Source organism: Fringilla coelebs (genome assembly GCF_963513975.1).
Source record: "Fringilla coelebs genome assembly, chromosome: 7".
NCBI classification, from domain to species: domain Eukaryota; kingdom Metazoa; phylum Chordata; class Aves; order Passeriformes; family Fringillidae; genus Fringilla; species Fringilla coelebs.
The window spans coordinates 23241012-23268106 of NC_140035.1; the positions used below are offsets into that span (position 1 = coordinate 23241012).

General features: G+C 38.4%; 1 protein-coding gene across 1 annotated transcript in view; it reads right to left on the minus strand.

Annotated features, from left to right (window-relative positions):
• The window catches only part of CWC22 (CWC22 spliceosome associated protein homolog), a gene marked incomplete at its 3' end in the record, with an annotated part of 29247 nt that extends 4359 nt beyond the window's left edge, over positions 1–24888 (minus strand). The window contains exons 1-19 of the mRNA XM_084209055.1: positions 24816–24888; positions 24298–24409; positions 21980–22047; positions 21211–21333; positions 20845–21102; positions 20234–20362; positions 18313–18481; positions 17884–17937; positions 16850–16985; positions 16562–16768; positions 16379–16441; positions 15963–16058; positions 14682–14763; positions 13563–13623; positions 5821–5898; positions 4547–4699; positions 3615–3742; positions 2531–2632; positions 2230–2426 (exon numbers count right to left, since the gene is read on the minus strand). Of these exons, the coding sequence (XP_084065181.1) occupies positions 2230–2426; positions 2531–2632; positions 3615–3742; positions 4547–4699; positions 5821–5898; positions 13563–13623; positions 14682–14763; positions 15963–16058; positions 16379–16441; positions 16562–16768; positions 16850–16985; positions 17884–17937; positions 18313–18481; positions 20234–20362; positions 20845–21102; positions 21211–21333; positions 21980–22047; positions 24298–24324 (2131 nt within the window). The 5' untranslated portion in view covers positions 24325–24409; positions 24816–24888. The remainder of the gene's footprint in view (positions 1–2229; positions 2427–2530; positions 2633–3614; positions 3743–4546; positions 4700–5820; positions 5899–13562; positions 13624–14681; positions 14764–15962; positions 16059–16378; positions 16442–16561; positions 16769–16849; positions 16986–17883; positions 17938–18312; positions 18482–20233; positions 20363–20844; positions 21103–21210; positions 21334–21979; positions 22048–24297; positions 24410–24815) is intronic.
• Between the last annotated feature and the right edge of the window lie 2207 nt (positions 24889–27095).

Below are 27095 nucleotides of genomic sequence, written 5' to 3' on the forward strand. Positions count from 1 at the left end.
AGTCAATGGAGATGAAAAAGAGCAGATGAGGTAAAATATCCAACACTATCCCATGAGGAAAAAGAGGTAGGATGAAATGGCTTAAGATAATGGTATTGCAGCACTGTAACAATGGCCTTCAGGTTCATTTTTCAGGACATATAGTGACACTTTGTCAACAAGACTAAAACTAACTCCTGTATTTTTAAATACACAGTAGTCTCATCTCAGTGGAACAGGTCTTACCTTCCTGTTTACTCTCTATCAGGGGCCTTTAGATCCTACTTGACAGTATTTGGCACTAACAGCCACTTACAATAACCATCCATTCACCTTAGTGCACGAACTATAGGATTATATCAGCTGCTTCTCATCACCTTTTGAAAATATCACAGCCATGAACTGATTTACTAGTACATGCATTATCTGAATTGTCTAGGCTTGTGTCTGAACTAAGGCTTGCTGACATTCTGTTAAAATGAACTGATGGATCAATTCATATACATTTTGATATATTACATTTTTTAAGCAGTGTTTTCCGTACTATTTTACGTCCACCAGCATGCAGGAAAAGACCTGAGAAAGCAAACAGAAAACAGCCAGCTGCTTTAATGGCAGATGTATTTTATCCACTGCTGGACCTGTTTTAGAACTACCTCCCCAGGACAGTGCTGAGCTGAGCAAGCTGATGAAGTTCCAAGCATTAACAGGCAGTGTGACAGTAACCTCTAACTTAGCTCAATTTCTGATCAGCAGGTTTTCTGTCTTTCTTTCATACACTTACCAACACTGAAATACTGCCACACATTCCTCTGAAAAATACCTCTTAACTCTTCCAAGTAATTTTATAGATTTAAAAAGCTGCAAACACAGGAAGACTTTAGAGGTATAACCAGTAATGGAACCTCAACTCAGTTAACCATTAAAGCTTACTGTTATCTCCAATTAATGTTTTGACCACTGTATTAAGGTACACAAGAAAGTGAGAAGTGAAAGCAGGCTGCAAAGGTATCAGGATGCAAATTTTAATGAATGTGTTCCTCAGTGGAGAAAAGGCAAGCAATAAGAGAGAAGGTCCTAAACTTTGAGAAAACCCAGTTTCTACTTGCAGACTGCAGACTTGGTTTGTCACTAAGGATTGACCCCTCTGGTTCCTATCAAGCAGCCCAGCAGAGCTGCAGCTGTCCCTGCAGGACCATCTGGCTCTGTGCTGAACCAGTGCCTCCTCTGACCCTGTTTGGCTGTGCCCTCCTCTCATGCTGTCGTCACTAATGCCGTTAGCCTTGACACACAGAGCTCCACCTTGGACAGGAGATTGTGGTGGAGAACAGAACTGCATTTCCAAAGCAGGAGCAGTTCACACTGCTTTTATTTTATTCATCATTTTTATTTCAAAGGCATGCAATAAATCAAATTAACTTTGAATCAGCAAACTTCTGTGCTACAGAAGTCATGCTGTGCCATCATCTGCTCCTGCTATACATACTGGGGGAGACTGCACACACTAACTCATAATAGCAACTACTTTAAAGATTAAGCAATGTTTATGACAGTTCATGTCTAATAGAAGTTTCTACATCAGCACAACAGTGTAAGACACTAAATGCTAATATAATGCATAAAAATACAAAAATTATAAGAAAAAGCTAATTCTTCCTTGGAAATTCCTCTGCAGACTTTTACTATATTGCCACACAATCTTTTCCTGAAGCAGAGGAATTAGAAATAGAGACTCAGATGGAGAACAATATTTAAACACATTGCTAGAACTGAAGAACTGGAAGGAAGAAGCACGTATTTTTAGGGAAAGACATAAGGAGTACCAAGCTCACTCAATTAAGCCAAGAAAAAAAGAGTGGTGGACATGAGTCTCTACGGTTCATCAGTAAACACAGAGAAAATAATTGGGAATGACTCTAAGCCCTCAACCCTCCAATAAAATGAAGTCATAGTAGAGTCCAGCAGACATCAATTGTGTAAAGAAAGTAATCTACAAACGAACGTTTCTCAGATATTTAAGTCTCTAAAAATGGAACTCAGTTTTTCTGTACAAATTCAAAAATAAATTTCCTTGAGAAATATTTAATATTTTAAAACTTAAAGTTAAAAAATTGATTAGTTTTTAAAACAGAGAAATATCTGTCTATAGCCAGATTTTCCTCAAAAGAAGTATACACAGAAAGAGTAATAAACATATCTGAGAAAGAAATAAAAGAAAAGCAAATAGTTGTGCTGCTGGTGTTTAAATACCTGAGTCACTGCTGCTGTCACTACTAGATGAGGAGTCACTGCTGCTCGATGACTCTGAGCTACTACTGCTGCTGTCAGAATCAGAATCTGAGGAAGAGTCTGTGTCTGAAGATGAGGAGGAATCTGATGACTCAACATTTTGCTTCTGTGTCATGATCAACTTTGGTGCATTTTTAAGATGTTCCCGTAATTCATCCCTAATTAGCAAATAAAAAAAAAAAGTTCTTCAATTTTATTTTTTTGTTCATGGGGAGAGGGAAAATGAAGAAAGTTACTATCAAATGAGAAAAGTGTTTCTCACGTTAGTCCTCCAAGGCCAATGGAAGTGAAGAAATTGATGGCAAAGCGAGTGTTTCTTGGGTTATCCCGAGGCAATAATCCCTCAAAGAAAGGCTGCAGCGTCCTGATGAAAACAAACATCTATATTAAACACCATGCCAGCTCAGCACTCCCACTGACATAAAGAAACTGAAAAAGAAACTGTATGAATCTTCATGAGAAAGCAAAAGTTTTCTCTTCATGCATTTTTCAACACTTTCTTTGTTTGGACCTGTGATGCATCTAACCAAATGCTATTTAAAAACTTGCTCTTTTATGACAACATGAACTTCACACACAGTAGAGTTGCATACATACTGACAGATAATGACAACAGAAACCCCAATTTTGTGAAACCCTGAAGTGACTTGTGGAACAGCAGCAGCCTGGGATAGCAAAGGATAACAGGCACTGACCAACAAGTTCAAAGATTAGGGATCCATGCTGAAATCCCCTCACCCAGGGCCTTAGGGATCGTTTCAAATTTCAGTTTACATTAACTAAAGCATCAACCAAATTCTTCATCATACACAGAAGAAATCCCAACTTAAGAGGAAATAGCTCAAGCAACTGTGAGTAACATTGTCAGAATGTAACATGTTAAATCTCACACAGATCTAAAAGAAAGTTAAGTATACTACATTTAAGGATTAGTAAATATTTCTAGAGAAACTGTTACTAATGGTTGTGTGTTTTTTCCTAAGTTTTGTCAGAAAGAGGAGGCCCAGTAACATTTATTATGCAGCTATACAGCTGACAATATATAAAAATAAACTCACACTTGGAAATTGTTTGTTACGGTAGCTGAGCGTCACTGGGGGGTGGAGGGGGAACAGATACATCTTGCAAAGAGTCATGCACGTACTTGAACCCAAAATGACAGCAATGCACTCAGCTTCAAAAGTGACTCCTTGCAATGACTAAATCTATACATGAACTTATTCCTGAAGTACTGCAGCTACAGAAGGGCAGTCTCACTTGAACCTGAACATGGAGTTCTTAGCTGTAAGTTTTCAGATAAAGAACCTAACTAAATTTACAGTTTTGAAAATGAAATTTCAACTTACACATCTTTTAATCTTGCATTTAAATTTGGAAGTCCCATATATTCACTGAGCTCCTGAAAGAATATTTTGACAAAAATTCTACTGGAGGATGTGGTAGTTTCTTCACTCAGTATTATACATTCAAGGACCTGAAAATATTCAGAAAAGCATTAACCTTTAAGTTTAAACATACATTCTTTTCTTATCTTAGAAACTTTTGTCTTCCTGAAATAACTAAAAAAGACTGATATTTTTCGCCAAAGTTCATAAATTTTTTTAATTCTAGTCAAGACTGTCTTTCTCAAAAATTCTTTTCTACCACGTGGGAGCAGCTGCTGATCATATTTATGTTAGTAATTCTTTAAGGATTTTTTTTTACGTAGGAAAAATCCACAAGACAAAATCAGATGTGTGAACTTCTGGCAAGTTAAGAGATTTGGGACTTAAATACAGGAGAGGTAAAATATTTGGACTGACTTGTGTATGCTTGAAGAATGACAGGTAGACTAGGCTATGAAACAAGAACAAAACAATATGAAAAGTTACCTTACTATATAAGATCTCTCAGAATGTGAGACTGCTTTTATTTATTAGGTATTTAAACCATAAAATGACAGTATTTTTAATTGTCTTATAATGCGATACAACTTCTAATTTATCAACATTTAGAAGCTCAAAACTCTTTTCCAAAAGAAGTATTTTTTAATCAACCAATTCCAGCTGAACTCCCTAAAATAATAGCCTATATCAACTACTGAAAAATGGGGAGAGAGAGGAGGGAGAAAAAGGAGATGGAACAAACCAGAATTTTTCAACAGTGTCTGAGAAGTTACTTAAGATAATCCAGTTTGCCACAAGTCATTACAACCTGTAGAATAAAACTGGAATTAATGTACTAGATGTTACTGTGGAGCACTGGAGCTCAAGGAGAACGGCTTTTTGTTTGAACTTACACTCCAGGGAATTGAATCGGTGTACAGGAGATGAGCAAACATCTTGGCCACATTCCTCAGTTTGTTGGTTTCCAGACGATGAATAGTATCGTACTGCTCCTTGAAAATGGCTTCAAAGGACTCCATGTATTCTTTCTTTAGCATGCAGAAACGCTGAGACAACATGGGACCACTTAAACCACCGCTTCAAAAAACACACTGAACATGCAAATAACCTACAACTAAGTGACCTAATGGTGTCAATATTTACTGCAAGACTTCTTTTTTAAATAACCTTGGAGGAAGAGCAAATACTCAAATGGATCTATTTTATAGCTTTGAGCAGTTTGTCAGGACAAGAAACTCATTTGCATTGCAAAGCAGTAATTATCAATTCTGAACTACAGCAAATTATCCAGCATTTTGCTTGACTTCTGTACATCAAGTATTTTCACCTGATACAACCCCATGTTTTTTCAGGACATCACTAAATAACTATTTCAATTTAGAGAGGCAGCAGGAAGCAGAAGTAAGACATTCTGGATATAAACATTTCAGAGAATATAGAAATCAACATATACATTCATCTGAACATGCAGATTCATATGGTTACTGCTTTGTAACTGACTGTCAGCAAAAGGATTTCCTGGAATAATGGATGAAAAATACAAATGAGAAGAAACATTCCCTTTCAGCACAGCTTGCTCCCTTGAGAAGACAAGTATTTAATCTTAACTCTTCAGACATGTCAATATTATCAATAGGGAAATCTTAAGAAAGAAATAACTGCAGCTAAATTAGCAGTTAGTTACATAAAACCAGAAAGTTAGCTGTTTATTGAAGGGCAAACAAAACACCCCCAAGCCCAGGACAGTAAGTATTCAATCCTGTGCTCTAAATTAAACCTACTAAGCAGCTTTGAACAAGGTGGTAAACGACAAGAGTCTCCCAGATTACTCTTCAGCACTATTTTCTGGTAACTCATAAGACAATTATGTCTTTTTAACCATTTCTTTGCCACTGATTTATTGTTCTACCATAATGAGAAAAAAGGGAGGCAGAATAAGCAACAACATAAAGGGAAAGTGAATTCTCTCATTCTGCATTTACTATGCTTTTTACAAGCAAAGTGCTAATTCAATCCACTAAAACAATCAACTAACATAAGCATTTTCAGAATGATAAAAAACCTATTAGTTTTATTTATCCATTAAAACTTAAGTTTGACACATAAAAAATAGAGGAAAACAATGAAATTTTCTATCATAAAGTATAAAATCTGAAACAGAACTCACCCCTGCCAGTAACCCAAAGAATTTCTCATATGTTCTTTGCTGAGCACAGCAGTCAAGGATCATATTGCAGAGTTCTTTCTGGGTTATGAAAAAAGGAATATTTCTCCAGGTAAGTTCACTGTAGCAGCAAAAACCCCCATCAGTACATACCAAGCAACTGAAGGAAGCCTTACATGGATGTGAGCTTTGAAATGAGTATTTTCATCAAACTTCACTGGCAACATCAGTAGTTTTCTGAATTTCTCTGGGACATGAATATGAACTTTTGCCCTTCAAATTTCCTCTTCTGCCTAAACTAAGAGTTAACACATTGTACAAAGTGAAGGTTTTGAGGGCTTTATTTGTGGTATTGTTTTTGTCAGTTGCTTCTTTTTGTGATATTCTTCTTAGGGTTTCTTTTTGTTTGTTTGAAATAGTACCAATCCCTACATTTACAGAAAGTAAAAATTCTTTACGACTTCCAAGTGTTGAAATGGCTTACAGACAAACCATTTGGAAACACAATGTGCATTTCCTAGCAGTTATTTCCAAAATCAGAAATATTCCAAACTTATTCCCCTGATCTTCTGCCTGAGATACAGCTTGCAATGCAGCTGTGAATTGGTTTAGGGTACACTTGGCAACATTAATTAAGGCAAGTGAGCAAATGTTTTTACACAAATTAAAAGCCAGGAAGTTACACAATGCTTAAAAATAGCCCTGCAGTTTTTGCCCATTCACTTTTTTTTATTACTGTTTTCTCCTAAGACCAATTCCATAGTGTAATCTAATTTAATTTATGACGCTCCCAAATAGGTTTCTGGCTGTCAGTCATGCATCTTTCATTATTAGTTTAACTTCTCTTTAAACTAATAGTAACATTCCTATAAAACCTACTGGATGATTTCATAGTGGATTTCATGTTCTCCCACTTGTGTCATTCTTCTAAGCAAGTATTCAGAAGAAAAATTTCTGCCCATCATAAAAGCTCAAAACAAATAAAAAGTCAACCACACTGAACAAGAAAAGAAACCACTACTCCAAATAACAAGGCAGTAATGTATCAAATAAACTTACAGATGTGTTTAAAGGCCTTCCTTTTAACACTATCACACAGTGTTAATGTGATGGATTAAAATGCATATTAACTTTTTATATTATCCCATTATACAGTAATGCCGCATTTAATCAGTTTTTAACAATAAAAAGGGTAAAGTGCCGATGCCACTGTTAATAATGTCAGGAAGACTTGAAAAACAAATTACTTTTCTTCCTCATCTTAAATGCAATTATAGCCTTGGTATCCCCTGTGGTTTACAGTAATTAAATATTTTAACATTTTAATTAAATATTACAATGATTTCTAGGAGGGTATCTTGAATAACCACATGCATGAAAATAGGTTTGCCCATAAAGTCATTCTTGCTGGTGTTATCCAAACAATTTGAGGTTAGGTCTAGAGTAACTGTCCCCCAGATTAAAAATTAATAAACTTTACAATTATTTAATTACTTTTCGAGAGATGCAACAAGCTCAGATGGCATTTCTAGCTTAATCTAAAGCTTCAAAGTTAGTGAACTAATATCTGGACTCCCAATGATGTTTATGGCATGAAGAACGTGTTATTTAATCCATCACTTGTTTTGATGACCACAAAGAATTTGTTGCCCAATTTTACAGGCAATTTCTATATTGTGTTGTTTAACTGTTTTCATACAATGCTCAATAAATAATTACTCAGCTTGGTTAAGAAAGCATATATTGCTATCCAGTCATGAAGTAAAACACTTCAAAATATCTGACATCTCATACAGATAGTGAATCATCTTTTTGTGAAGGTCTTGGATTTATTATTGTATAGAGAACAACAACACTTCCAAAACTGCTAAGACAGAAGATAAGGAGAAAGCTCCTTCTAAATGCCCTGCATTTCTCACAGTTCTGCCTAAACAGTCTCTATCTGCTCTTACCCAACAGAGTAGCAGTTTAGATGAACTGTGACTCAACCTAACATGCCAAGTATCATTATACATTTAAAGATGCTAAAGGAAAAGACAGGAAAATCAGACTTGTTTTGGTTTTTTCTCCCAGTTTTACAATTTTAAAACACAAGCACACCCTGCCCAATCTATCTTCTCTCAGCTTCACACAAAGGCTGTGTTCATGGCAGGCAGAAGAGCCAAAGAAGCCTATCCCCTTCTGATCACAGGTTCTTTTTCACAAGTAGTACTTCCCCCTGCCCCTTCTCACCATTTTTTGCAGTTTCTGTAAAATCAGCATTCAGCCAAGACTGCAGTTTCAGAGCTGCCTCCATGGGGAGGTCACTTCTGCCCGCCATGGCTGGAAGTGATGCCATTTCCACCTCCCTTTCCCTGCCAGCCCCACAGCTCTGCTCCATCCATTGGATACATAAGCTGAAGCCATCATGAGACATCCCCACCCTGTAAGCTATTCTTAAAATATAACATTTTCAATGTTAACACTTAATTTCTAGAAGTTTCTTCACGGAACTAAAGGAATTGGTTTGCCAGGAGCAAACCTAGTGCAGGCCTCAGGTTCATTAAAATCAATGTGAAATTGGAATTATGCGAAACGAGTGCTTGCATTTTATGTATTTTCACTGCTTTTACAGATGCCACACTTCTTTTTTACTCTTTTAATTCACTGAAGCCTATTTTACTCCCACTGACTACCTTAAAGCTTTCCTCACTGCTGCATATTTTAATGGGTGTAACCATCACACAGCCTACTTTTCCCAGATTCTCTACTTTATTTTCTTAATTTGTCAAGTTACCACTTAGAGCCAAAGCTGACAAAGCCATGGAAGGTGTTTCAGCAGCAGGCAGCCTCTTGTCAAGCTATGTGCAGTGCTTTTAGCAGCTACTACAAAGTCTCCAGGTCTATCCTGTGCTCTGCTAATGGTCTTTCTCAACTTTTGTCCCTCTTTTTGCTCAATTCCTTTTCTGTTTAGAGCAATATATGCTTAAAGCTGAATATGGTCATCACAAATCTTGTGTAAATCAGACTTAATATTTTACACTGGAATCATTAACTGGATATAAGGATAGATATATTTTAAATCATGCTGCTACTAGTCTGCAACACAAAAACACACAGAAAAACGAAATAATACAGCATCTCTTTCCTTCTACCTGAAGGCTGCACATGCAAAACTTCAAGTGATTTCACTGAGCAATTCCACCTCCTTAGGTAAAATGCATACATGCATCCATGGAAGACCAAAATCTAGGCAGAATTCTAGCTAATGCCTGCTGTCACTTACACAACAGCCTAATTCTGTATGGATTCTGTACCTGCACTTCGTAGATATCAACAAATACCACAACATGGTATGTGCATGCGAGGTACTTTTTTAAAAATTGATAAATCATGGAAATGATTATTTAGAATGATTCTGCACCTCAGGCCCACAAAAACCTCCTACTTCAAAAGACAGGAAAGCTACTTGAGGATGATTACCTTTTACAGCAGTAGCAAGACTGTGACCTTCATGGTGCAGTTGCTAAACCTACCAGCTGCAATGCCCTCCAATTCAAGAAATTAATGTATCTAAGAAATCATCAATTTGACCAAAACATATTTATCAGCCTTAGACCATCCTGCTCTACATCAGTTTCCTGAACTATATTTTCACTGAAAGTGAAAATAGTCAAGCCAACATAAGTACTCGTGTTATCTTCAAGACTCAAGGCATAAATAACACGAGACACTGACACTCCCACACCACCAACTAGGACTGCTTTGAGCAAGTGACACCACCCTGTAAAAATGGAGATGTGTCAGATGCATGCATAATTCTTTCAAGAAGGCTGTGCCTGCAAGAATTTTTCTCATTTCAAGTAAAAAAAATAAAATCTGGTGATGCATTACCTTTATCTGGAATATGCACAGTGTTAGAAGAGGCTCTAATTTAATTTAGCAACATTTCTGTATACAAGTTTAGCTCTTATCACAAACCAAGAAAGATGAAAAGCCTAAAAACCAATCTATTTCAGGCATATTTTCAAAGAGCAAGAACAATGTATGGTCAGTTTCATTTTTTTTAGTTGTCTGCATTTCAGCCAGGCTTGTTTGCTTGCTTCTCCCCACAGTTCAGAAGTCAGAACAACTGGTGATACCACACTCCTCTAACTACAGTTTTAATTTATTTACATTTTCTTCTTTGGTAATACATGGGATTAACACAGCTTTAACAGAGATAATAACAGTATTTTTTTAAAAAGTAAAACAGTGAGCTCTGCCAAGACTGAACATATGCTCAAAGAAGCAATTGCAAGGCTTGTTTAGAACAGCTTTGCACAGACTGAAGTACAGACAGCAAAGCTATTTCACTTTTGATCTGCTGGCTTCAGCTGGGTCTAAATAACATGAATAAAAGGAAATCCACTCCTAGCAAATTTACTTGGAAATGAAATAACACTTTAAATGTTTTTCCTCAAAAAAAAAAATCACAGGACTGGTGACATCCCTCCTCAGCAGCTGGTCCTAAACTGCAATGCCAAAAAGCAGTATTATGTTGTTTCAGTCCACAGATTATCCATCTGAACCTTAATCCTCTTTCTGTGAGTCAGAGCTGTGTGATAGATCCATTACTGGTTTTAAACAGACAAACAACTTGTGTTGCACAGCAGTTAATGTGACACGATGATCTGATACTCCAACCACTGGTAAAAATTGCAAATGTATTTGTGAACCCAGCCCTGATAAATCCTACCAAAAGTTTCTACACATGAAGATTTCTGGAAGAGTTGCTCAGAAAGATGGTCATTAAGACTGTATTAGTCTCAAACCTGTTGTTTGCATCTGTCTCTAGGTTTCAGATATTCTGATTAGTTTTTTGATTGTATTTAATTGACAATTTATACTCAAAGCTTGCGGAAAACAGTCTTTATGACAAAATTAAATACATATTGCTTTATTATGCAAAGTCTTTCAGAAGAAAAGCAGAACATTACAGTAAAATCAGAGTTGATTTGAATAAAAATTTTGTAATGAAAATCTTAAGTTACACATGATTTTTAAGGAATACTTCAGCTAAATGCTCTAGTTCCTGCTTCTCATGAAGGCTGCTATTCACAGTAGGATTTGGAACAGAGAAGGAGCATAAACAAATTTTGCAGGTTCACCCAAGAGTTCACCAAACATTTCAGGAATTTCTCAAGACTGTTTAAAGCTTTGAATCAAAAAGTGCGAAGAAGCAAGATGCAACATCCTGCAATACTGATGGCTGGAGCTTTCAGTAAAACAGACCAAAAAAGAAAGAAGTGCTTTATGGCTAAAATAATATCAGTAGAGAATTATAAAGGTTGAAAATACCTCTAAGATCAAGTCTAACCATAAACCCAATGCCACTGTGCTCACCACTAAACCATACTCACATGTCTTTTGAACACTTCAGGGATGCTGATTCCACCACTTCCCTGGGCAACCCGTTTCAAAGACTGACCACCCTTTCAGTCAATAAACTGTTCCTAGTACTTAATTTAAACCTGGTGCAACCTGAGGCCATTTCCTCTGGTGCTGTCACTTGTTATCTGTTTGGGTTATCTGTTATCTACCTTTGGGTACTTGCAGAGTGATAAGGCTCCCTTTGAGCCACCTCTTCTCCAGCTCCCTCAGCCCCAGACAGCACTCCAGGTGCTGTCCCAGTATAGAGGAACAGTCACTGCTCCTGTCCTGCTGGCCACACTATTCCTAACCCAGGCCAGGATGCCATTGGCCTTCTTGGTCACCTCGGCACTGCTGGATCATGCTCACCTGCTGCCAACCAGCACCTCCAGGTCTCTTCCTGCTGCTGGGCAGTTTTCCAGCCACTGCCTGGGGCTGTTGTGACTCAAGGGCAGGACTTAGCACTTTGCCTCCCTGAACATCACACCTATGGCCTCAGCCTACTGACCCAGCCTGTCCAGATCCCTCTGCCTTCCTGCTCTCCTGCAGATCAGCACTCCTGCCCAACTTGGTGTCATCTGCAAACTCAATAATAGCTTGTTTTTTAATGAAGGCAGAGGGAATTAATCCAATAAAGGCTTCAGTCTGAAGACAGTAGCTTGAATGAATAAAAGGTGATTTTTCTAGCTTAAAATCTGGCAGCTAATTTAAACAAATTTCCTGCTGAATATATTCAGTTTTTTTAATCCACATGTTACGAATCAAGTCCTAGAAAGCCCTGAATAATTTTACTGCCTATGTCTGCTTATTCTTTCTGCTCTCAACATGTTGAGGAAGGGTCTTTTTTTTAAGATTTTTGTTCCCATAAAGAAGCTTAATTCTATACAATAAGCAAAAATGAGCAAGGCAAAGGTCTCATATCTTTGATTAAACAAGGTGAAGAGTAGTTAGGACTCTTTGGGAGAAAAAGAAATCAGTACAAAGTAGAAGCCTCATGTGATAAGAGGCCGCAGTTTTACAACAGTTTTCCATCTTGAATTGCAGTAATTCCTACACCTAGTACTGAATTGTAGGGTGATACCAATTGTAGGGTTTTTCATACTAATTGTTGGGTTTTTCTTTTCCCTTCCATTATTTCTTCTGAGCAGCTTTTTCCCAGAGAAGTTAGGAGCTGACAGAGACTGCCATGGTATTAAATCCTAAGAGTTAAGTAGTTCTTACTACAAGCAAGTAGTGTTATGCATTATAACTCTGTTGTATGGTCTAGTACATATATTCTAGATTGCTTGCTCTATTCTTTATAGCTGAATTGATTTGCTGGGCAACAGGATTTTTTCTCTTTAGAGTTCTTCAGGTTATGTATACTTCACTGAGAATTATAATATTCTGCATGCTTAATACTGCATTTCATGCACAAAATTAAGAGAACCAGATTTAAAAAAATCACAATCTCAGTTCTTAGTTTACTTCCACGTAAATTGCTTAGAAACAAGCAACAGTAGAAGAATTGAAAAAATTATAGGTAAACAAGTTCTCAAAGAACACCTAAGTGTAGCCCAGATCTCCCCTTACTAGTTAGTAGTATACTAAAGTTACTTACTACACACACTGTTTTAAATAGAACAGATAATTAAAGCCATTTTAAGAAGTTAAAAAGCCCACCCAAGTGCAACTCATATGATGATACTTACAGCTGTCTGAAAGGCTGATAGGAAAATTAGATGTGTATTTACATTTACCAGTATTGAACAAAAGTACTGGAGAAAGAACAGTTTCCATTACTTGAAAACACAGCAATTGCATTGATCTTACAGAGTCTGAGGGCAAAACAGCTTGTCTCATGATCTCCAAAATTACAGCTAAACCGTAACTCAAAACTGCTTTAATTCAATATGCTGTTTACTCACTTACTGTGAGAGCACCAAAACAACACACTCATAGCACTGTGCTAAATTTCAAGCCCCACTGACAAAGTCTACAGCTGCCTGCAAATATTATCTTCAACCCACAGTCCTTTCAGAGACAGAACCCTGTCATGGTGCTGTATTCCTGTCATAGGACAGAACTTTCACCAGTCCAAACAACAGATCTTTTAAAAAGGCTGTGAGCAAACATTTGTGTTGCTTGACAGAAAGGAACACATGCATAAGACAAATTGCTTACGAAATGTGTGTCAGTCTGTTTGTGTCAGGTTGTGAAATAAATTTTGAGGAACAACAGCTGTAAGGAATGACTGCCATTCATCTGCCTGCTATACAAACTAGGTCGTGGAAGGTGAGCAAGGTTGTTAGATACTACCACGGTACTGTATCTCTGTAATGTTACTAACAAGAAAAGTAAGACTAAAGGCTTACAGTCTGACTTTCAGGGAAATCCATCTTCAGCAGTTTGTGAGCACATTCTTCAAAGTCCAAGCTGAATAGAAAAATAGTAAAGTATGTCAGCTGTTTGATTTGCTAAGACTTTATTGCTGTTGCGGCTTTTTTAATAAACATTTTGTATTTCATGAGTTTCTATCTGAAAATTAAATAAAGTGATTACATTTACAGGCAATCTGAAAACAAGATGATCCAAGTCATTATTACTATCACATCATCTTACAAAACTTAACAAAACAGAAAAGTGGGAGCTTGTTTTGCACATTTTGAAAGACACTGAAATGCAAGCACTTCAGACCAGCTCCAAAAGCCATACATACCACAGCCTCCTCTTTGCACTCCTGTTCTGAAAGCCTTTAGCTACCACTGGGTACATCCTCACCTCACATATCAGATGAGCAAGTTCAAGTATGGCAAGAAAGTATTAAACAGTAACTTTGAGAAATGTGAAGCCTTTGATACCCTCAGTATGGTATTAATTAATTCATATGTTTAATGATCAACACCACAACTACATCATTGCACTCATCATGCAGCATCAGACCTGCAGAGTATTATGGGCTGCAGGGGATCAATCCTTCCTCTCAGCCTGGTGACACAGAAGCTACTCTCAGCAGGTTTGGAATATCTGTGCCACAAATTGCAAGCAGAGTTCATTCTCAAGATGACCACAAGCAGACTATACTACAGACTATACTGTATACTTATTTTCAAAACAATGCAGACAGCAAAAGAACTCCATCTCAGAAGTGGAGACAAACTACAGAATTTCTAAGTGTGTCTCAAATTTTTTTCATAAATTCTCAATATGCTGTTAAATTTGAAGATCACTGGCTTCTGTTCACTCCGAAAGCTCTCACTACAGAAATAGTCCCAGTCCACTACACAAATATTTTGAAACAAACCAGATTCAACTTAGAATGAGAATGTGGAAAACAGTCTGCTTTACACAGTCAGGTCAGGCTCCCTAAAGACTACTTCCCTACTTTTTTTTTTTTCTTTTAAATTGCACATTAAGACAGAATTTTAATATAAATATTTACAGTTCACTGACTTCAAAAGAACTACACTCCTAGGTGTATAATTCGTATTTACCTTGACTGAATAGCCAGATAAATTGTACGACGGAAGGAGACCAGGTTAATTTCTGTTTTGTCATGGACAGTAACTTTCTGACCTGGAAGAGAAAAATATGGCTTTCTAAAGAGCAAAACATTAAGGAAGACACAGGCAGTAATTTTTCAGGAGAGCTCTATTTACCATTTACTGAGTCTGTAGTACACTATTTTTCTTGAAGTACTTAGGAGTGTTTGCAGGTTTATGTATTTTTTTATGTTTATTTTTATAGATAACAAAAAAAAATCAGTATCTGCTTCATCTGTAACAAAAGTAAATATCTAGAGACAGTTTTAAACAGGTAATTCTTTTAAAGACATTTCATATTTCTTAGTCACTGCAACCTCTAGGTTTAACGTGTCTTGTCAACATTATTAGCAATCCATTTTCTGCATAACTTAGGCATACAATGCTTTGTGCAACATTTCTGATTTTAACAGGTTATTCTTAGTTCCTGTTAATTGTAGGATCTACATAACAGCATTCTGCAAAGTCCTGGAGCAAGTGTAGAAAAATCCATTCTGAACCAAAACACTCTGGTAACACTTCAATTTGTAAAATACTCACTATTCCTTCAGTCTTTTAAAGTTTGGTAAAAGCATAAAAAATGAGAAATTATGGGAATGTTCATACTTTTCATGAGCCTGGGAGCTCTGCTATTCTGTGAAATATTCCACCAAACCAGTAAGGAAATCCATTCCTGGTATTGTAAAGGAACAATACTTGACTGGTTTTCCATTACTCATGCAGTCTGCACAAAAATTTCAGTTATGCTTATCCATCAATGGTTTTTCCTGGGAATTGGATACATTCTTTAAAAATGAGTAAGTTTTGTCTCTACTAAAGTGAGATATGGAGGATGTAGATACATTTAAAATAAAATCCATCCTCATTTTGAAAGTGACTTAAAAATATGATAGAGCATGGAAAAGTTTAAGCAAGAGTTTTCATTTTTTTCATGTCTTATGTTTGTAAGGCTTTTCTTCAAGGATCTGTCAAGAAAATCATCGGTATCTCAAACTGATACTGTCAATAATAATGTGGCAAAGCTGCCTTTCCTTGTCTGCATGTGCTGAATGCTTCCTTTCAGACTTTTATACTGTTTGCTAGTAAACAGTTCGATCTGAGAATAACTGAAGAGGAAAACACTGCTTAACATTTGAGCATCTCAGTTTTGCAAAGCATCTAAAAAGCTGAGTTTTTCTTTCTTGTTTATCGACATTCAACCAATTGCTTGTAAGGTGCCAGTCATACACTTACCATCCTCATCCTCCTCTTCATCGTCTTCTTCATCTTCTTCGCTACTTCCAGCTTCTTGATTTCCTTCAGATTCAGTATCACCTTCATCAAGAATTTCTGAAAGAGCAGTATCCCAGATTAATGGAACACAGACCACAGTACTTTCATTACGAAACCCCCTTGATCCCACCCCTACAGAGTGAAAGGATGTCTCAGGCACAGAATGTGGAAGAAGACAAAAATCAGATATATCCTAACTGAATGGAAACACAGATGGAGAAACAACACTGAGTAGCACAAACACAAAGGAAAGGTCTGTGAACTGAGTGAGTTTTATAAAACAGAAATATCACCCCCTGTTAAATAAATGTTGGCAGCAACAGCTGAATAAGCAAATGCCATAGGTAACAGTTGTGTATACACACAAATATCCCTACCTTTCTTCAGCATTTTGTATTTCTCTTCATTTTCCATAAAGTTCGGATCCATCTTGAAAACATCTTTAGAATAAAAGAGAATCTTTATTTAAAACACAAATTGAAGAAAGCTATTAATACTTAATCTTGAATTTATTTTCTTGGGGAATGCAGTTAAGGAATTATCTTTCATTTCTAACTTACTAAGAACATCCTCTGGGTTGTAGTCATCTTCCAATGGCAACATATGAGTAAACTGATCCTCCTCTTCTACTAGATCTAATCCCTCTGGAATGATTGGATGATCCTTGAAGCCATCCTTCCGTACAGCAAACATGACTTCTATCATGTACTGCACGCGCATATCGATTTTGGATTCATGCAGAATGTGTCGAAGGCGATCAAAGATTGCTTCGGAAAACAGAGAAATGTAAACATGAAAGGCATTTACTAATACCAACGCCAAGACAGGTTTTGGCTAACTGTACTTACCATTAATACCTCTAGGAGAAACTTCTGTTAATTTGAGCCCACTCTCTTTAATAAATCCAATTGCTACTTCAATACTGTCATCAGTAGGCCTTTCAAGTAGCAAAGTGAGCATTTCCAAACATAAAACCTCGTGAGCCTGTGGAATAAGTATCAGCAAAGAATTAGAATGCACAATATTACACTATCACCACAGTCATTTACTGGACAGACCTGTCCAGCCTTTGAGGATGCCACAACACAGCAGTTCAATCACATACAAGGCAGCAGTAGCAGGGCAAAGCTGATTAAGAGGAAGTCAAAATTTCAAATCCAATTTTACCATCAGTATTTACACCAATTTTCTAGTGAATGTGACTGCTCTATTGAAGTGAGCAAGCTAGCAAAGAAAAATATTTTGCCATTAAAAAATTAACAGAATGCATTTCCAAGAGGTAAAGAAACCAGCACTTGCATTACAGAACCCAGTTCTAAGTGCATTGTATCTATAATTAAATAAGAACTTCCAGGAGCAGGCATATAAGCAAATTGCCCATCTCAGATTAATTTCCTCTTTACCAAAATGCTGAACATTCCCAACACAGTCCTCAGACACTGCTTCCTGACATTATTTAAATCAGAGCATCCTGATTTCTGACACATAAACAAGTGGAATAGAGCTGGATATAAATTTGATTTAGATGCAACTGAGTCTACTTCTGCTAACACACATGTTGCAAGAAAATTCTGTTTAAGATCTGTGGGACAGATCCCCAAATGATCCTTGCTGTGCATCAAGACATGCCTGAATACTAGCCCAAACACACACATGAAATCTTGGGAAGCTCTGGAGCAGAAGTGCAATGATAAGAGGTGATAACTGCATAAGCAATTACCAGTATCTTTCATAAAGAGATTTTAATAACTTAAAGCAGGCACTACACTCACACTTTCAGCAACTTTCAGAACAGAGAGAGAACCTTCACTTCGGGTACTGCTGTCTTAAACTAAAAACTAGCCATATAGGGTTTGGATTGAGTAGAAACAAAGAAACATACCACATTCTGATTCATCAAATGTGCAACAAACTTTGAAGATGTTAGACAGAGTTGCTGCAAAAGAAATAAACCAGGAAATTTTAACATATAGAAGAAATTCCTAACCCAGACACACGACAATTAATGCATCTCACAAACAAATTAGAGTCATAAAACTAATTAAGGATACTGGTAGTTGTTCTCAATTAGGACTGTACAGTCAAAAATAAAAAATTAGAATTAAACACCCCTTCCCAAATCAAAAAACCCCAAACTATCACAGTATCAATCCAGAACAGGTTGTCAAACCTTCATGATACCCTAATACTACCAAATGTTCCACTGACAGGTCCTGAGCCATGCCTTAGCTGTGCTCCTTTGTACACACTTGACACAGTTACAGTGCAGAACTGCACATTTCAGCACGTTGCTCCTTTACATTTTACATACCTTGTCATTTCTGCGATACCCTTTACGAAAATTCAGTATCAGCCTCTTGAGGATCAATTCACCAATATTTGGAAACTTAGAATTGATGATTGCCACAAGAGCTGCATAAACGTGAGTAAAAATCGGAGAGGCGCTCTGAGCTTGCAAAATGGATCTGGACAGCAATCCCCTGGAAAAATAAATAAGTTTTAAAGACCTTCCTGGTAATAAAGCATGTAATGTGTTCATTCAGTACTTACCACATGAAAGAGTGTTGTGCAGTTGGAACAGCTGGAAGAAACCAGATGATCTTTTTCAAACCATGGTTTATCATGCCACAGTTGGAATTTTGCAAAATACGTTGCACAAATCTTTCTGAATTGGAAAGTTCTTAAATTGTTACCTAATCTTGCACTAAACATTGTTCATATTAGAGCTACACTTAAAAATGCTAAGCATGCAAAAAGGAATCTTGTATCCTGCAATTATCCCTTTTTTAAATCTGAACTTTGACTGATTATAAAATTCTAGACAAAGCCTAAATGAATGCAAACAAAGGATACATGAGGCAATAGTTCTTTTATTATTCAAATGATCTCTTTTACATTTATTATCAAGAAAGTCTGAGAAGAATCTGTGACTTGCTTCCCCTCTTCTCAATTTTGCTTTTTGTAATGCTTAGGAGCACACAGAATTTGACTTTTGCCGTATTACTCGACTACATGTGGGAAGGGATAAAAACAAAACAAACCTCCAAATTTGAAATCTTCAAAGTAAACACTGATATCCAAATTTACCTTCCCTGTGGTCTATTTAAATCCTAAAAAACCTCCTACAAAGTAATAAATACAAAGTGCATAGGTACCTTATTCCTACTTACTTTGGCACTGAAAAGTGGAATACAACTCAGTTCATACTAGTGCACAAAAAGAGAATATTTCCATTTTGAAATTATTGCTTGCACTGAAAGTGGTCTGTTTCAGTTCTTATTTATCATCTACTTAAAACCTCAGGAAAGGACTTGAAAGCCAGGTAAAAGTTTGTGTCATTACTTTTAAACGCACCTTTGTGCAAGTTTGGAAGTACAGAACCAACTAAAGAGGGGAATGGTGCAATTTTCCATATACATTATTTTGACATTCATAAACCACACACAGAAACTACCACAGAGAAGTGCATTCTAAAAATATTCAATAAGCTCATTTTAAAACGAAAATAATATTACCAGTATGAAAATGAAATTTCAGGGACACGAAATACAGGCAATAAAAAGCAGCCCTACATAAAGTGTGAAACTTCATTATTACTTTTAATAGAAATCACATTCAGGAACTATTTGCCACTGTCCCGATTTTACTTAATGACTTAATTCTCTTATTTTTATGCAAGTTGCCTGACTCTGATCTTCCCATCAGATATAACACACATGAAAAGCAACACACTCCTCCTCAAATAAATTCATGGCAGAGGAAGTGTCGCTGCTTGAAACCTAACAAAATTATTTTTGGATCTACCAAGCTACAACAGTATAATGGCCTTTTCTTTACAATGCATCAGTAAACAACATGAACAGGTAACTGCAGTAAAACTTTTTTTGCTAAATAGTTGCTAAAATACTATTTGTCCCAGAAAAAAAAAATGGAGCATTAAAAAAAAAAAAAAGACAGTGACAGCTGTAAATTACAAGTCATTCAAGCAAAATGCATTGGGAAAACCTTTAGAAAAGGAAATAGACACCATCTGTTGCACTCTTCTATTCCACCAAGCATACAATCCCTTTCCCAAGTAAGGGACTATTCTGAATAGCACAATATGGACTAAGGTTAATACCAAGATCTGACTAACAGCCATACACTACTAATAGTACACACAACAGTGTACACATGAAGAGTGTACAAGCTCAAGAAAAGCAAAAGAATTATTTTAAAATACTAAGGCTTACCTTCCCCGAACAATATTTTCCTGAAGGAGCTCATGAATGATGTTTTCTATATTAGAAACGTTCACTTTATTGACAAGACCATTGATCGACTTCTTCAATGCTTCCCAACTCATCCTCTGGTATGCCAAGCTATTACAGAGTATCACAAATTGATAATGTATAAATTTGAAGTGGCACTGAGGAAATTTATATATATATATATATATATATAGCATACATTCACATTTTCATTTCATCATTAAAATAATTTTAAAATATTCACTGCATAAACATGAAGAGTTGTTTACAATTATACATTCAAGCACTAGAAAATCATTGACCCAACATGATAAACCAAAGTGTAAGTCTCTGCAGATATGGTATAACCCAGGATGTTGTTTTGTAAGATGTTCCAAAAAATCCTGGATACATTTAGTATCCTGCTTTACTTTATAATTTCCACTTTGCAGCAGAAGCAGATACAGTTTAATCTGATTCTCTTATCTCTCTTCCGATTAAAAAATACCTTCAAAACAATGATCACAACCCTTAATGGATCCCATCTTTCCCAACATTCTCTAAACTCCTTATCTGTTTTGCTTGCAGCAAAAAACCTACTATTTTGAACTCACCTATTTTTATCAGTGATTTGCTCTTGCATCATCCTGAGTTTGGCAGGTGGAATATACGCACCACCTGTGCGAGTGAGGATTGGATCCACTTCTTCTTTCTTCTTCTTTGAGGTGGTCTCATCATGAGCAAGTGAGCTCTGGCCTGTCGACCTCTCTGGACTCCTGCGGTCAGGTGATGAGTATCTTCTCTGCTTCCTTCGATCGTATTCTCTGTCCTCCCATCTCTCATAATGTCTATCTCTCCCCCTTTCCATCCTTCTAAAGGGAAAATAAACACCCACTAAACACCCAAGTGTACGTAAAAACTTTCACATTTTATTCTTTAAAAATAAGTATTTCATTACTGATTAAGAAAGGGCTCCAGACCTTCCATCTGAAGTTCTGTCATCATAGTATTCCCGTCTTGAATATTCATCATCATATCTGCTGTCATCAGAGTGCCTCCTCTTCCTGGGAGATGGAGACCGAGACCTATCATGCTCCATATCCCTACTCACAATCCAAGACACAAAAACTTTTAGTAAGAGGCTGAGAAAAGCAATGGTATCAGTATATACTTGCAATATAATGTAACAGTGCAGAAGTGTTCCAATTCTGCAACGTGAGTTTCAAAATATGTGTCCAATAAAAAGGTCAACTTTAACAATAATTTGTCATCAGTAAAAAATTATCAAAAATCAAAGAAGCACTGTAAAAGAAAGCTCCTAGAATCTGAAATTAAATGTTTAACAGTAGTAACATCAAATAGCAATAGTAAATTCAGCAGCTTGCATTCCTCAAACACATGCTTTCATTTGTTTCTACTTACTTTGCCTGAACAGCATGAAGCAATCTTGCCCAAAAATGATAACTCTGGTATCAGTAATATGTGACTTCAAGCAAAAAGCAGCTAGCATGCAATTTCCACTTTCAAGCCTCATGATAATTTAACTAAATGCTAACTTTTAGTAACAAATCCACTTAATTACTGTTATATTGGCACTCAAGCATTTTATTAAATCTACACTTGCTCTTTACCACTGAGTTATGGTAATATATAAAAAGAAGCATAATCTGAAGATTTTTTTAACTTCTCTAACTCACTATGTGAGGTGTATATAACAGAATTAAAGGATACAGAAGTCAGTCATTTTACCTGTCCTCTGGAGACAAACTTTCATGTCGGGAACTGTAGTTTTCTCTCCTGTCATGACTGGAGCCATGCTTTAAGGAAAGAGAAAGGAAAAAAAAATCAAGCCCCAACATGACTGGGAGCATCTATCTTGAGATCAAAGCATACCATGCCTCAGTTCCCACTCCTTTACAAGAAAGGCCACCAAATAAAGCTGATGGCAGTCTGGTATGACAAGGAAAGGTTCCTGGCTCTCTAGGAACAAGCAGTTGAACAGCTGGACACTCAGCGACAGGATGCTGCTGATGCCAAGCGCTTCCATGGGTTCAAGGCACTGAACAAACACTGAAGAAACATCCACAAGGGTTACCAAAAAACTTTATCTGGCTCAGGAAGCTGCAAACAGGTAGAGAGTGGGAGTGTACATGGGCCAGTACTTTTATAGTTGCCCAATCCTAAACTCTAAGGCATTTGCTGTTAATTACTGCTGGAGGCTACAGTAGATGGACCACTGTTAGGCCTTTCCTGCTTCCTTCTTTCAGATGATATTTTAATTTGTTGTATCACATGCAATACCACAAACAGAATTCCACCATTTCTTGTTCAAAGAGCGTCTTTCCGCTCTCCTAAAAATTCCTTTTATTGAGTAATTTTTCCTTATGTTCCCCCTTTTTACTAATCACAATTTATTTCCTCCTGAGCCATTCCTAGTTTCATACATTACAAACACCTGAGTTGCACTGATTTACTTGGCAGAACTGCAGGATTGTGTAAGTGATACACACTTAAACAGCTCACACCAAATTCCGTGGGTTGAACCATGACATGTATAAGTATGGAGTCATACAAAAATCAGAATGTGACAGAATGTGCAACAAACACAGAAAGACATTCATTAAGATGTTCCTAAACAACTTTGGTAGAGTCAAGCAGCAGCATTCGTAACCTGAGTACTTTCATTACAAGGGACATCTCTTCCTTTAAAATATTATTTATGATTTTTCAGAGCCACAATCTCATGATGTCACAGAGTGATTATCTGTGAAAAAGGGAACACCACACTTGATGCAGAAACTCAATAAAAGCATTTCCCTATGCACCTTGATGGAACTCCCTGTAGCAACACTCAGCTTGTTCATTGAAGCAGCACCCTCTCCAGCAACTGGCACACCAATTCTTGCCCCACCAAAGAACCAGTTAAAACTCTGGGTGACCAGAATGTAATGACACCTCTTCCATAAAAATCAGGGCAGCTGTTATCTCCAAACACTTAACTGGGGGGGTGTGTATATATGCAAACCAATAATTGTATTTTTGAAACCACTATAACATATGCTAGAATGTTGCCCTTCCTAGGGTGCACTTCAAATTACTAAAATTACAGCATTCTGTTGCCTGCATCAAGATGATGACAGGAAACAAGGGCATTGCATTGCCCACTGGCAGCATGGATCCCTATAAAAGTTACGTCCACCTGTTTAATTTTAGAGCCACGTTATCTTTGACAGCAGAGACAGTACAAGAAATTCACACACTCACCAAGGTTTGCTACCCCTTTCAATGATCATTACACCACAGAGCAGATCACTGAATTCATTCAAGGGTAAGAAAAGTCCTTGGTTTTTTTTCCCCAGCACAGTAATATAATGCCAGTCTGTATCCTAAGCTTCCAAGAAAGTGGTAATAAAAATCTTTGAATAACACAAAATAGTTACTGCATTTAAATCCTGTCTAAGAGTGGGAAGAAGGTACCGGGTCTTTTCAGGATGATCCATTCTCATGGGTTCTTTATCATCTGTCTCTGCCCAAGCAGAACCAAAAATACAAGTGTTCACAGAAATAAAACAATGTTATGGCTGTTTCTGTGTTGCCATTTATCACATCTCCTTGCAACAGCAGCTATGCTCATTGAAGAAATTGTCACCCTCAGCTCTTTGTGACCAGGCTTAGTGACAGCTAAACGCTCAGCTCTTTATCACAAGTTACACCTGTTCCTTGTTTATTTTCATCAAAATGATTGTTGTTAAATTTTTCAAAATCTTCCTCTATTCCTCTACATGCTTACACTTACTGTTGAGCCATCACCATTCAGTCAGTTTTGACCTATTATTGTAATATTTTACATTAATAATATTCAGGACTTTGACTGCAATGACAACAACAGCTAGAAACAGCTGTAATTTACTAACTCCTAGAAGTATTTATCTTGTAAAAAGTCGCTGTCACAGATATTACTCGCTTTTTATTCAAAAAGTTTTATTTAATGTAATGTCAACTACAAACCTAACTACCAGTGACATGGGAGTGATCAAACCCTACAATTTAGGTTTAAGAGCACTTACATTTACTTGTGTCACCCTGCTCTTCATCTTGACTTCCTGCTTTTTACAAAGTTCTCAACGTGCAGCAACGAGGCAATCCAAGCTGGAGTTCAGCATATGAAAACCATTTCACCTGTAACACACAGAACAAAATCAAGGACTTTCGACTGCACCCGGTGCCGGAACACGCACCTTCATTTTGTTAATAAGGCTAGGCTTACACGAGTCCTTAAACCAAAAGGCTCCCCCGGGTCTACTCCGATTTCCTGCGGTCCCACAGCAGCGGCCGGGAGCTCACCGCCACAGCCGGCCCCGAGCGAGCGGCCAGGCCGCGCCTGCGGGGGCCCTGCCCACCGACCCTGCCGCACGGCTCCCGGCTCGGGCCCGGGCCCGCCCGGCCCGCGGCCTCCCGCTCGCGGCGGGGGAGGCCACTAACACCCGACCCGGGGGCTCCCCCGGACCCCACGGGGATGGCGAGAAGGGGCGCCCCGCTGAATCCTGCCGAACCCGAACCCCGGCCCCGAACCCCGGCCCCGCACCTCCCGCCGCCGCCGCTGCCGCCGCCGCCGCCGCGCGCGGCCCCAAACACGTCACTTCCGGCGGCGCGGGGTGAGCGCGCGACCGGCCCCTCCCTCCGGCCGCCATGTTGGGGGCGGGGCCGCGCGCTGCGCCGTCCCCGCCTCAGTTTAAAATGAGCGCGCTCGCCGGGGTGTTATAAACTGATAAAAACTGCTCGGTCTGGGTTCTTCTGTGGAGCATCCCTGGGGAACAACAGCCCGCTGCTACCCGGCGCACGTTTCCTATCGGAAGCACGTGTAGCAGCAGGGAGCAGTCAGCCGACTTGCCTGAGGGGTGGAGATCTGCCCGTCGGCACGGCTGGAAAATGGAGTGGGTTAAATCCTGCTGGCCCTTGGACAGCAGCCGAGCGCACCTCTGTGCCTTACACCGACACGGAGCTGCAGATGTGTGCCGGAGAGCGCACCTCTGTGCCTTACACCCAAACGGAGCTGCAGATGTGTGCCGGAGAGCCGGCGGGCGCTGCGCTGTGCTGAGCAGCGCCTGTGTGCCGGAGGCGTCTCTGGCCTCTGAAGTAATTCAGCACCATGGGTCCGGGCTAACAGAGGGCCTCTGGCTTATTATGGGCACAATTGTGTTTGGGTTTTGGAAAGTTTAAACGCGTAGGAAGGGGTGAAAAAAAAGGAAGATGCTACACAAGGTCTTAAAATGCTTATGGTGAATTTCCAGTTGTTGTGAGAGGCGGTGACACAGCGGGAGCGGGGCCCGGCAGAGGCGGGCGGCTCCTGCGGGCCGTGTGTGACGGCGCTGCCTGGCGGGGCTGTGCCCGCCGTGCCCCGCAGCTCCTGGGCCGCCGCGCCGGCTGGGACCCGCTGCTTCTTGAGGCGATGAAGGTGCCAATGGAACTTTCTCAGGGCTGGAAAATGCTACATTGCTTTCTTTTTGGAGGTTGTTAAATCAACTTATTTATTCTGAACTGAGCAATAGAGTACTTACGTTTTGTTACATGTAACGCACCTGTAGCGCTATTTTCATTGCAACAACTAGTACGGGCTCAAATGCTCACTGTCCAAAAAAATAAATCGCAGCACAGTGAGGAGAGGACATTGATGATTGGACAGATCTGGCCAATGTGGTGCAGCAGTTGAAGACTTAATGTCCCAGATTTAAACTGACCATCTTGCTCTTCATGATCTCAGAAGAGTAAGAGAAAAGGAGGATCAGGCCATGACTGATATCGTACTATGCAGCACTTTAACTCAGAACCACTTTGGTTTAAACTAATGTACTGGTTCATGCTCCCCAGCACTTGAAGCATTCACAAAAATGGGAACGAACCTGTTCTCAAGCTTTTCCAAAGACCAGCAATGCTATTGTAACATTGTATATTGTCACAGATACAAATATTCTGCACTCAGGAGAGAATAGAAATTAATAAAATTTTAATTTAGAAATTCATAAAAGTCAACTTTCTCATTTATGTTGCAAGACTAAGCAGAATAGTCAAGGAAGAAAAACACACCTCGCTCAAAACCAACAGGGAGATATTAAGAAACAATAATCAGAAAAAGTGAATGATTTTTTTTTCTGCTTACACCTTTTAGCTACAGGATTTGATTTCTTTGGCTTAATGATTTGCAAACATGGCTCTTACACAGGAGACAGGAAACAGCATGCATTTGGACAGTCGTACATGTTCTGACAATATGAATTGTTAAATGCTTTCAGAAGATATTCCCTGAACCCACTGTCTGCCAGTGAACGCTCCATGATTTCTCATTCTGCTGTGAAAGTAATCTTTTTCCTGCCTCATGCTGTGTAAACAGGTGTCATGAAATAAAAAGGCATATGGCATCAGTGTGGCAGCAGCATCTCCTGAGAGGGACATCCTGTGGCTGATGGCACATGTACCATCCCTCAGCCTGTCCCTCCAAATGCCCTGGGAGAGAGAAAGCATGGACAGCTGAGCTTTCCCTCAGAGGGAGCCTGAGGACAGGGACGGAAAATATAAAGGTCTTTTTTGAGGTGCCTCCACCACGAGACTAATCTCTGAGAAACATGTTTTCTGATTTAAGAGTGGCTGAATAACATGGGGTGACTTCAATTCTTCAGTTTTCTTCTTGGATGTGGAAAGCAGAGAAGAGGATAGGGTAATGGGATTCACAGAACAAGGCAAAGGGCTGAATAGAAGCAGTGAAGTGAGGTTTTCCTTTTTCCCTTTCCTAAGTTGATGCTTTTACTGTTGGATTATGCAGTGAAGTTCCCTTCTGCTCATTTCTTCTCTGCTCTGCTCAAATTACAGT